Source organism: Brassica napus, chromosome C9 (genome assembly GCF_020379485.1).
Source record: "Brassica napus cultivar Da-Ae chromosome C9, Da-Ae, whole genome shotgun sequence".
NCBI classification, from domain to species: Eukaryota; Viridiplantae; Streptophyta; class Magnoliopsida; order Brassicales; family Brassicaceae; genus Brassica; species Brassica napus.
In genome coordinates, this window is record NC_063452.1 from 8153324 (window position 1) to 8165849 (window position 12526).

The window sequence follows — 12526 nt, forward strand, 5'->3', positions numbered from 1 at the left end:
GGGTCGGACATGAGCTGAACCTAGAAAGTAAGTTCACAGCAAAGCTGATGTCTGGTCGTGTGTGGCCAGCTAAATATATCAGAGCTCCTATGGCACTGAGATAAGGCACTTCGGGACCAAGGACTTCCTCATTTTTCTTCTTCGGACCAAATGGGTCAGTGTCCGGACCAAGACTTCTCACGACCATGGGGCTAGTCAATGGGTGAGACTGGTCCATATTAAATCTTTTGAGTACTTCTTTTGTATATGCCTTTTGATGCACAAGAATTCCATCTTTCATATACTCAAGTTGCAATCCCAAACAAAACTTTGTTTTTCCAAGATCTTTCATCTCGAATTCTTTCTTGAGATATTCAACAGTTTGAGAAATTTCTCCAGAGGTTCCTAGGATATTTAAATCATCTACATATACTGCAATGATTATAAAACCCTTATTGAACTTCTTTATGAATATGCATGGGCAGATCTGGTCGTTTTTGTATCCTTCTTTCAGGAGATATTCGGACAGTCTATTGTACCACATTCGACCTGATTGCTTTAATCCATAAAGAGACTTGTTCAATCTGATACAATGTTGTTCTCGAGAACTCTCTTTGTTTTTCAATTCAATACCATCTGGAATTTTCATGTATATCTCATTATCCAGTGGACCATATAAGTAGGCAGTTACAACATCCATTAACCGCATATCAAGACCTTCTCTTACAGCCAGACTTATTAGAAATCTTAAGGTCGTAGCATCCACCACAGGGGAATAAGTTTCCTCATAATCTATTTCTGGTCTTTGTGAGAATCCTTGTGCAACAAGTCGTGCTTTATATCTCACAACTTCTCCTTTCTCATTTTTTTTCTCACAAAAACCCATTTGTATCCCACTGGTTTTATGTTGTGAGGTGTCCGGATGATCTGTCCAAACACTCCTCTCTTTTTCAGTGATTCTAACTCCACATTAATGGCTTCTTTCCATTTCAACCAATCTGGTTGTTGCATACATTCTAGTATAGATGTGGGTTCTAGATCCTTATTATCCATCAATTCGACTGCTACATTATAAGCAAATATATCACTCATGTCGACATGTTTCCTGTTCCATTTCCTTCCAGACATGACATAATTTATTGAGATCTCATTATTGTCAGGAACTTCATTACCTTGATTCTTAGCGTCCCAAGTATCTTTGGTGGTACATGAGTTTCCTTTTCCATGTCTAGAGTTTCCACTTTGTCGGATTTCTTTGCACTCTTTCTTTTCCGAACTTCTTTGTCTTTGGAACCTACTGGTCTACCACGTTTCAATTGTGGTTTAGACGTAGTAGCACCCTGATTATGTCCATCACGGACATCAAGTCTTATTGGTGCATTTGCAGCTGGTATGTATGACTTGGTTACTCTATTTGGGTCAGCAAAGATATCTGGCAATCTATTAACTAGCTCTTGAAGATGTATAATCTTCCGGACTTCTAGATCACAATCTCTAGTCCGAGGATCATGCCATGTTAAGGATGTTTAATTCCATTTTATATCATGTACCAGCTTACCATAATCTCCCCCTAATGCTGGATACTGGGATTCATCAAAATGACAATCCGCGAACCTGGCCTTAAACAAATCACCTGTTGTTGGCTCTAGGTACTTAATAATAGAAGGGAATCGTATCCAACATATACTCCCATCCTCCTCTGAGGTCCCATCTTTGTTCTCTGTGGTGGTGCTATAGGCACTTGGACGGCACATCCAAAAACTCTTAGATGGGATATATCTGGCTCATGACCCGTTAGTAGTTGGGATGGCGAGTATTTGTGCTCACTAGATGGCCTGATGCGAATTAGCTCAGCTGCATGTAGTACTGCATGTCCCCAAGCTGATACTGGGAGTTTGGTATTCATTAAGAGTGGCCGGGCAATCAGCTGGATCCGTTTTATAAAGGATTCAGCCAGGCCATTCTGAGTATGGACATGTGCTACAGAATGCTCCACACTTACCCCCATGGACATACAATAGTCATTAAAAGCTTGGGAAGTGAATTCACTTGCATTGTCTAGACGTATAGTCTTTAATGGAAAATCTGGAAAATGTGCTCTCAGTCTTATTATCTGAGCCAGCAATCTTGCAAGTGCTAGATTACGAGTTGATAGGAACAAACATGTGACCATCTTGTGGATGCATCAATCAGGACCATAAAATATCTAAATGTCCCACAGGGTGGGTGTATTGGTCCACAAATATCAACTTGTATTCTTTCTAGGAAATTTGTCACTTCCTTATTCACTTTGGTACGTGATGGCTTAGTAATTAGTTTCCCTTGTGAGCATGCTTCACATGTGATATTCTTAGGGATAACTCTTTTTGTTTTCAAACTGTGACCATTTGAATTTGATATGAGTTTTCGCATCATGTTCGAACCGGGGTGTCCCAGCCGATTGTGCCAAAGAGTGAACTCTTCTTTGAATTCTTTATTCAAGACGGCATTAGCCTCAACAAGACTGGTCTGGGCATAATAAAGACCAGTCCCACACGCAGGTATAGTCTCAAAGACTTTCTTATTGCCTTGGGTGATTTTATAAATCTGTAGGAATTCTTTACTTCCTTCACCCATTGTTTCGATGTGGAAACCATTCAGTCTTATGTCTTTAAAGCTCAATAGACTTCTGTTTGAGCTAGGTGAGTACAAAGCATCTTCAATCTCAAGATGTGTACCTTTTGGCAATAAGATATTGGCGTGGCCATAGCCTTCAATTAAGCTAGCCGTGCCAGCTATAGTGGTGATGTTAGCTACCTTATGTGTGAGATGTATGAAAAATCGTTTGTCTCTCAAAATGGTGTGGCTGGTGCCACTGTCCACCACGATTGTATCCATTCCACTTTTCATTCTTCAAAAACAATAATCATAAAGTTAATGAACAATAATAAAATTTTCAGAGATGGTATCTTTAATGATCTAATTCTTAGGCATATGAGAAATGAAAAAAAAAATTATTCATTCATAAGGATAAAGTTAAATCCAAAGCCAAACACTGATAAACAATCTTAAAGAACACCAAATCCAGGGGAAAACAATAAAAAAAACGATATGGAATTTTAATTCCTTATTTCAGTATGTCTGAAGTTTCAAACTCCATGTGATCAACTTTGTCTGACTCGTGCTGGTGATCCTGGACGTCTTCCAAGTCATCATCATCATCACCATCATATCCCGGGTCTCGAACCATGTTAGCTTCCGGGTTTCTTTTTAAGCTCTCCATGTAAAGCTCACACAAATGCTTAGGAGTTCGGCAATTCTTTGCCCAATGATTACCCATACCACATCTGTGGCATCGATCAGCTTTGATCTGTGGTTTAAAAGACACACTACGGCCTCGGCCACGACCACGGCTAAAGCCGGGTGTGGTACCGCGACCACGTCCTCGCCCGTGTGCTTTAAAAGAACCACGACCTCGTCCTTGACTTCTTCCACGGTTTGGACCGGGATGGTCATTGTGTTGGACAAGGTTACTCTCTTTCTTTGGCTCTATAGCCAGCTTAGAGATGTCGGGTAATGGAGCTGTACCAGGAGGTCTCATCTCACTGTTTTTCAATAACAGTTTGTTGTTAGCTTCAGCCAACAAGAGACATTCTATCAACTCAGTATATGTGGCGAAATTCCTCTCTCTGTACTGCTGTTGCAATACCATGTTGGTTTGAGGAAACGTGGAGAGAGTTTTATTAAGCATCTCTTCCTCTGTTACTTTTTCACCACATAACTTTAACAAGGACACAATTCTGAACAGGACTGAGTTGTACTCGTCTACTGATTTGTAGTCCAAGAACCTTATGTGTTTCCAATCATATTGAGCCTTTTGAAGCAACACCGTTTTTTGGTGGTCATATCTTCACTGTAAAGCGATCCAAAGGTCATATGGATATTCCATGGTCATGTACTGAGTTTTCAAGTTCTCTTGGAGATGGTGGCGTATCATGTAGATAGCTCTATACTTGTCTTTGTCACTGGAATTGTTGTCTTTGGTGATTGTGTCACCAAGATCTTTTGATCGCAGCATGATCTTTGCATCAAGCGCCAATTCCAGGTAGTTGTCACCATTGCTTTTCAAAGCACTGAAATCAAGATTCGCAATCTTTGACATCTGAAAAATATTTGTAGTTTATCCCCATTAGTAAGAAAATAATCGGATCATTCACATACTCTTTCAGTCGGATACAAGCAATGCAAGTAAATAAAAATATATTTTTTTCAATGATCCAAACGATTTCATGTATATGCAGGAAGGTAAAGTTAAACCTATACATCTAGGATAAAATTAAATCCATTGCATGAAATCTGATCAGTTTTATCAATTTTCGACATGAAAGTAAACTAATCAGTATGAATGATCTATCCTAATCAGATGATTTCATGTGATATGCAGGAAGGTAAAGTTAAACCTATACAAAATCGAGATAAAGTTAAATCCATGCATGAAATCAGATTAGTATACATTTTCAAAAAAAAATGCAATCATTTCTTACTTTTATTTGTTTTCGATATTTATCAGATTAAATATAATGATTTCATAATGCTAGTATATCAGTAATAATCCGAAATTTATTTATTTTCAGATAAATACTAGCAATTCCTATTCCTAGTAGGATTAGGAAAAAAAATAAATCGATATTTTTCTGATAAATGCTGAAAATCCTATTTTTTTTTAAGATAAAGATATAAGGTTTTTAAAAAAATAGGAAAATCGAATTAAAATATATAATATATTGTTTTCAGACGGATTTATAAAAAACAATCGGATTTATCTTTAAAATTTCAGATTTATTTATAAGAAAAATCGGATTTATCTTAAAAATATTAAAAAAAAAAATTCAAATTTGAAACAGGTTCTAGTCGATTTCAACATATCAGAGAAAGACTTTAAACATTCAAGAACAAGTTTCTAATGCAAGCAAACAATCAGATTAAGTTGATGCAGCAGTCGGATATGTAAAAAAATTGGTGTAATTGTCAACCTAAAAGGTTCTAGCAATTAACTCACATCAGGAAGATTAAAAAAAAATCAAACAAGCTTAAACAGGGTGAAACAAGACGAGATTTAAGTTTTGAAAATAGATTAGAGTTTTAGATTTTATTCTGCAAAGACATACGGCTAGATGTAGCTGTATGTATGGGGCTGAGGGTTTAAATCATTTTTGGTTTTGTTTTGAGTTTTCTGAAGATACCTGAACCTTTTGTGATGAGTTGAACGGTCTGTGAGGAGAGAGAGCTGCTGCTGGTTGCTGACAGAGAGGAAAGGAGGTGACTGGAAGAGCTTTAGGAGTCGCCGAAAAATAGCAAGAGATCGTTTGGTTTCTGATTTATGGGTGGTGGATTTTTGAAAGGGTTTAGAGACAAGTTCGTGCTGATAACGTGTTGTGAATGAAGAGGGGAACTTGTGTGTATTATTAGGTCGACCAATTGGTCTTTATATACATATGGTAATGACGGTCTAAGTACTGGATCGACATGAGATCGTACTTATCCTTAACTAGATAATGACTAGCAATACGTAAGATAAACACCAACTATAATGTAGATAAACACAAGAGTAGATAGGCGCCAGTATGATCCTGCGGATGGGCTTGGCCCGTCTTGCTACACGGGCTGATAAATGGGTCGATCACTAAATGGTTTATAACAAATTGTTTAATGACTAAGCCTAAAATCATGGAGAACATGGCAAATAAGTAAATTCACTTCTCAAATAATAGTATAGATTGATTAGTCATCAATTTAAATTTATACAATTATTTTAATTTTATAGAATAGATAGAAATAAGAATTATGACAGAATTTCATACTATTATTTGAATTTTGTTTATTTGTCACTTTCTTTGATTTTAAAATTTATACTATTAACTGAATTTTATAAAATAAGTAAAAATAAGGATTATGATAGAATTCTAGATATTTTTCTCCATTGTTTTAGATAATTTTGTTTATTTATCATGTTTTATGATTTTAACTCATGAACATCAAATTAAATTTATACAATTATTAGAATTTTATAAAACAAATAGAAATAAGAATTATGATAGAATTCTAAATATTTTGCTTGAACCAATCTTTAAAATCATATTTGTTATATGATATATAGCGTAATATGCATCAATTAATTTGTAAGAGCTTTTAATTAGTGAAAACTTTATCATATGTAAATACTATATAGTGTTCATAATTTAATTATTATTGATCAAAGCTTTAAGATTATCATAATTCTCTAACAAATAATACCAATAACTAAGTTCGCATTGTATGTGCTGTTAGGTTAATTTCATATATTATAAGTATAACACGTATTGTATCCTTAGTACATGTATAAATAATTAAATAAGTAGAAGTAAGAATTAGAACATAATTATAAAAATATATCTTCAAAATTATTTTATTTATTATATTATATTAAATATTATGTTTGAGGAAGTTTAAATAATATTTTAAATAGTTAATTTAAAGTTTGTTATATTAAACTACTATTATATATTCAGCTTACAAGATTTTCATATTTTGAAAACATAAATATTTAGTAATAAAAAACAAAATTATCTATATCTCGAAGTTTACAAATTTTTCGTATTTTGAAAACATAAATATGTAGTTATAAAAAAATGAAATTATCTATATCTCGAAGTTTCTTCAAATTATATGAATTCATAGATAAATTTTGACTAGAACCCTAACTTAATAATTAATATTTGGTAAAATTTTACAATAAATTTACATTATACATCCAGGTAATATAATAGAATTTTTTAACCTTACTATTTTCTGAATTTGACATAAATATTGTATACAACTCATATTTAGTGGTTTTTCTTTTAATTTTTTACTTTTTCATAATTATGTAATAAATTTTATGTTATTATTCATTTTTAACCAATTAAAAGTTTCGTATAGTTTTTTTATGTCTAATAAATTTAATTTGTTAAAATTATAATAAATTTTAAATACATACAATATTAATTTACCACGAAAAACATTTAAATTGTATCATTCCGCGATGTCGCGGGAAATCATCTAGTAAAATAATCAAGGAAAGATTAATATTATATATCACAAGACTATCGCAAAGACTACAAAATATAATACTGTATGTTGAAAGCCTTCTGCTTTCCTCCTATATTTATTTAAAAAGTAAAATAAAGCAAAAGCAAGGATTGTTAAAAAAAGAGAAGTCATTCTAATCACTTTATAAATCTAGATGTTTGTTGATGGGTTGGGCATGGTCCAAGACAGTAGAGATTAAAACAAAACCCCGGTAAATCGGTGACCCGGATCAACTTTAAAATTCGGTTGTAAAACATTAACCTATAATTAATGTGTTTTTAGTTGTTATTAAAATTTAATATTTCATAGTCAATGTTTGACTATTAATATTTCATTGATTTTCTATTTAATTCTATTTACTTAAGAAAGAATGTAAACAAATATATTTTTGGATTTTATATATTATTTTTATTTTGACATATTTATAAAATCTGAGACTTTTGTTGTAAAAATAAACAAATACGATAACTTGAACAATCAATCGTTTAGTTTTTATCAATTTCAAAATTTACATAATATTCACTTGTTTACTGTATATATAGTTAGATTTCTGTATATATAGTTAGATTTCAGAACCAGAAGAATGACCAGCTTTTGCAAGTTATTTAGAAGATATTAAAGTCCTGAAAGAAAGCTTTTTCCGATCAGAGATTGTCCATGTCCTAAGAACGCAAAATACAAAGGCGGATAGCCTACCATGTAATGCCAGGAAGCAGCCGTCTTTCGTCGTTCACATGGATCAACATATTCTAGTTTGGTTAACAGAGTCTGTATGAGTCTGTTTATGCTGATGACAAAAAAAAAAAGTTAGATTTCTGTTTATTGTCTATTTTCTAGTTAATAAAAGAGAAAAGAGAATATATTATATGTAGAATTACTTTTTAAGTATGTATAATGTAAATATTTGATTATATATATTTAATTTTTGAAAAATAGAAAACCTGGTTGAACCGGTCCAACCAGTGAACAGCTATACCGAATTGGTGTTGGTCCGGTTTCAAAATATATATTTTTTTACTAAACTATCATTTCTGTCTTCCAATAGCAATAGAAAATTCATCTCATCTATATCTTTGAATTATACCAAAGATAATTGCTAGCCTCGCAAAAATTCTTAGGATGGTGAAGGAGCAAAATGATATTTGTTGTAGAAAAGCACCATTCTGGCCTAATGACATGTGATGATTGACATGTTTACTCCTAGGGTGAACCTTTAAATTCAGCTCTTTTCTTATTACCAATCAAAATACCACATAGATTAATAATAAAATAGATTAATTTTATTTTAAAAAAATCTGAAATAATTGAAAAAGAATAATAACGTCAATTTTAATGATGCTAACGCCACTAACTAAACCCTAAACTTTAAATCTAAACTCCAAATCCAAACCTAAATCCTAAACCCTAAACCCAAACCCTATATCCTAAACCCAAATCCTAAACCCTAAACCCAAACCGTAAACCATAAACTCAAACTCTATATCCTAAACTCAAATCATAGACTCTAAACTCAAACCATATATCCAAACATAATCCCTACACCCTAAACCCAAATCGTAAACCCTGAACCTAAATCCTATATCCTAAAGGTTTGGGTTAATGTTGATGTTGTTTGTTTAGGGTTTAAGATTTGAGTTTAGAGTCTAGGTTTGGGTTTAGGATCTATGGTTTGAGTTTAAAGTCTAAGGTTTGAGTTTAGAGTTTACGGTTTGGGTTTAAGATATAGGGTTTGGGTTTAGGGTTAGAGTTTGGGTTTAGAATTTAGGGTTTAGGGTTTAGATTTAAGGTTTAGGGTTTAAAATTTAAGATTTAAGGTTTAGTTAGTGGCGTTAGCGTTATTAAAATGAGCGTCATTATTATTTTTCAATTATTTTAGATTTTTCTTTTAAAAAAATAATATATTTTATTATTAATCTATGTGGCATTTTGATTGGTAATAAAAGGGCAGGTGAATTTAAAAGTTCACCTTAGTGTGAACCTAAGTTTTGTTCTCGAAAGAACCGGTTCTATGGATTGGAATTTGAAAACCAAATTCCTTGCAACAAACACAAACAACCAAAACACTAAGATGACGCATTACAGAAGCTGTTTGATTCTTTATTTTCACCGAGCATGCCCATGCCCATGCCTCTGCATACGGTAGAAGCCTGAGTGGTATTTCTGGTACCTAAGTCAAACACAAGGATTCTATCAAGGATGGTATTTGGTTGGATGAACATAACGCAGTTCCCCTTCACACCAGGAACCTCCTTTGCCAAATAACAAAAATTCCAGTTAACCCCAAGAAACACTACTCGTTCCACTAAGTCACTAACCCGAACCCATCTCCTCTGGTTTTCCTCTTCGAGCCTAAAAATTCTGAACCACGTACGCACATGTTCATCATGATCTTCCCCTGGTGAAAATCGCTGCACCAGCAAGACTTCATCATCTCCTGACACAACCAGTGCCTCCCAATAACATTCGTGGGCCTGCGTGACTGAGTGGATCTCGCTAACTTCTAATGACGGTTCGATAACAAAGACACGCCCCCTTCCACTCTTATCAACAACATAAAACCTGCCTTTGAATGAAACCATTGTCTTGATATGGGCTCTGTTCGTTTGTACATCTGGAATATGTATTCAGATGGTTTATCTAGATGTCTTATCCAGATGCTCCATCTGGGTGTTGTTCGTTTTTTCATTTCGTCCATGCATCTAGATGAATCATCTGAATGCAACTATGTTGGTTTGCTTTTCATTTTTTAAGTTCCATCTACATCCAGGTGGACTTGTTAATAAAATGATTAAAATATAATTTTTTACGTTTCGGCGGAAAAATAGCATTTTTACGGTTTTTGAGGAAAAATGTGTTTTTGGCGAAAAAGTGCATTTTTGGCGAAAAAGTGCATTTTTGTGGTTTTGGCAGAAAAATATGTTTTTATGGGTTTGGCGGAAAAATACGTTTTTGCGGTTTGGACGGGAAAAGTGTGTTTTGCGGTTTTGGCGGAAAAAGTATTTTTGACGGGAAAAGTTTTTTTCCACGATTTTGGTGGGAAAAGTTTTTTCGCGATTTTGGCGGGAAAAGCATTTTTGCGGTTTCGACGGGAAAATAATTTTTTCTGGTTTTGGGTGGGAAAATACATTTTTCCGATTTTGGCGGGAAAATTCGTTTTTCCGGTTTTGGTGAGAAAATGCGTTTTCCGGTTTTGGCGGAAAAATTTTGTTTTCCAGTTTTTGCGGGAAAATTGTGTTTTCCAGTTTTGGCGGGAAAATGCGTTTTTCCAGTTTTGGCGGAAAAATTATGTTTTCCGGTTTTGGCGAGAAAATTGTGTTTTTCCGGTTTTGGCGAGGAAATGCTTTTTGTGGTTTTGGCCGAAAAATGCTTTTTGGAGTTTGGCGGGAAAATGTGTATTTTGGTTTTTGATGGGAAAATGCGTTTTTTTTGTTTTGGCGGGAAAATGCGTTTTTCCGGTTTTGGCCAAAAAGTGTGGTTTTACCGGTTTTACCGAAAAGTGTGTTCTTATGGAAAATGCGTTTTACGTTTTTTGAGGAAAAACGCATTTTGCGGTTTTGGCGGAAAATTGTGTGTTTTCAGTTTTTGCGGAAAAATGTATTTTTTCGGTTCTGGCGAAAAAAATTATTTGCAAAAAAATAGAATTTCCGGTTTGAAAATAATATTTTGATTTTAAAAGGTTATTTTTGTCATTTATCATTTTGGACTGAACTAGATGCATCTGCATCAGATGCACCATCAAGACTCACCTTCATTTGGATGAGAATTTGAGTTGAGTTTTTAAAAATTCAGTTGGTTGATCCATCTGGATGTAGCATTATAATGCACAAAAAGAACATCGATTTGCAAATTCACCCAGATGATTCGTCTGGGTGAGCAAACGAACAGGGTCATGATCTAAACTGACCCTCGATTTTAATCCACCTCTCTTCACGGCTTCTATACATCATTAAAGTATCAACACTCCGGCTACCAATGTGAAATCTCCACCATCTTCACTATCAAGTGGAAGAAACGCAACTTTTTCTAAAAAATTCCGACGCATTGTTCTATAGCGCATCGTTGTTATAGCATTGAAGTTTATCTATATGAAAAAAAATTTACAACAAAAATCATCTCAAGCAAAACTGACAATGAAAAGATCAAATCGCACATCAAGGGTATAGTTAGAACAAACCATGTAGTTATGACCCAAAGGGATGATTTGGGAGCTAAGAGTGTTGAGCACCTTTCCATATTCAGATGTGAAACCAAAACCTGGTAACGACCACACCGACTTATGTTTGTCGGAGGTACTTTGGCTGATCCCTACAATCAAACAATCAGCATCAAAGGGAGTCTGGTATCTGAAGAGAAATTTTGGATTTTTTTTTAAGTATGCAATGCTTATCGCCTTTAAACCAAGGGTTGCCACTGAAAATGGGGAGAAGGTAGTCAACGCCAAATCCGTGTTTATAACTCGGCCGAGGTACGGCCGAACCCACAGGCTGCAGACAGAGCGGAGATGAACAGCCTCAAAACATGTCTCAAAACGACCGTTGATTAGTTCCAGCAAGTCTTTAGGGAGTAAAGACCAATCTACCATGATTAGATACGCTATAGGAAAGAGCAATAATGCGAAGAGTTAGGATCTGTGGGAGATGAATATGAAGATGAAGAGCAGGTCTTTGTTTATATGCTCTCATAAACAAAATAGCAAGTCTTTGTTAATGTTTTATTGTATTATTATTTTTAGCTTTATTACTGAATCACCAAACAACGACACTCAAGGCTGTCACAAAGGCTACAATTTTCTAATCTTTCTTCAGACTCACTGATTCGTATTAGTATAGTATTATATAGTAATGCCTCCCAATAACACTTACACGTCTTCTATAGATCGTCATTCTTCACAGTGTGGCTGTTGGCTGTTGAGGAGGTGTATATATTTCTGTGTGGTATTGGGGCCGGAGGTTCGTGGGTCTCTGGTTTCTATGTTCCTGCTTTGGGTTCCTCTGGTGGTCTCCGATGGTAGCGCATTAATGCTTATGAGGGTAGGTCATCTCTGATTCAAAGTCTTGGTCTCATCTCTTGTCATTGTGGTTGTCTCTTCTGCTTATCTCTATGTAGTTTAGTTTGTGCATTTCTGTTGATCCAAATTTTCTTTTTTTTTTTTCAATTTGTCTATGTAATTTCTTGTATAATATTAAGTATTTTATTTAAAAAGATTGTTGAAAGGCTTTTCAATCACAAAAACAAATTAACATATCCATAGTCATTCTACATGCTTTTCTTTATTTTGGTGAAATAAAGATTTTTGTGTTTATCATTTTTATTTTAAAGAAAAAAATTCAAATTTATTAGAATTTATATATTTTAATATAGAAGTATTTAAAACTACATGATAAGAGATATATTTAAAATAACTAATCATTAAATCGATATAATATAAGAAAAAAAATTATAAAATATAATTTAACTTTAT

General features: G+C 34.0%; 1 protein-coding gene across 1 annotated transcript; it reads right to left on the reverse strand.

Moving 5' to 3' along the window:
• Positions 1-10839: 10839 nt before the first annotated feature.
• Positions 10840-12513, reverse strand: LOC106347037 (F-box protein At2g16300). The gene is made up of 2 exons (XM_013786523.3): positions 11240-12513; positions 10840-11146 (listed from the first exon to the last, which is right to left on the reverse strand). The coding sequence occupies exons 1-2, from the start codon at positions 11645-11647 to the stop codon at positions 11012-11014; spliced, it is 543 nt and encodes a 180-aa protein (XP_013641977.1). The 5' UTR covers positions 11648-12513; the 3' UTR covers positions 10840-11011.
• Positions 12514-12526: the final 13 nt, after the last annotated feature.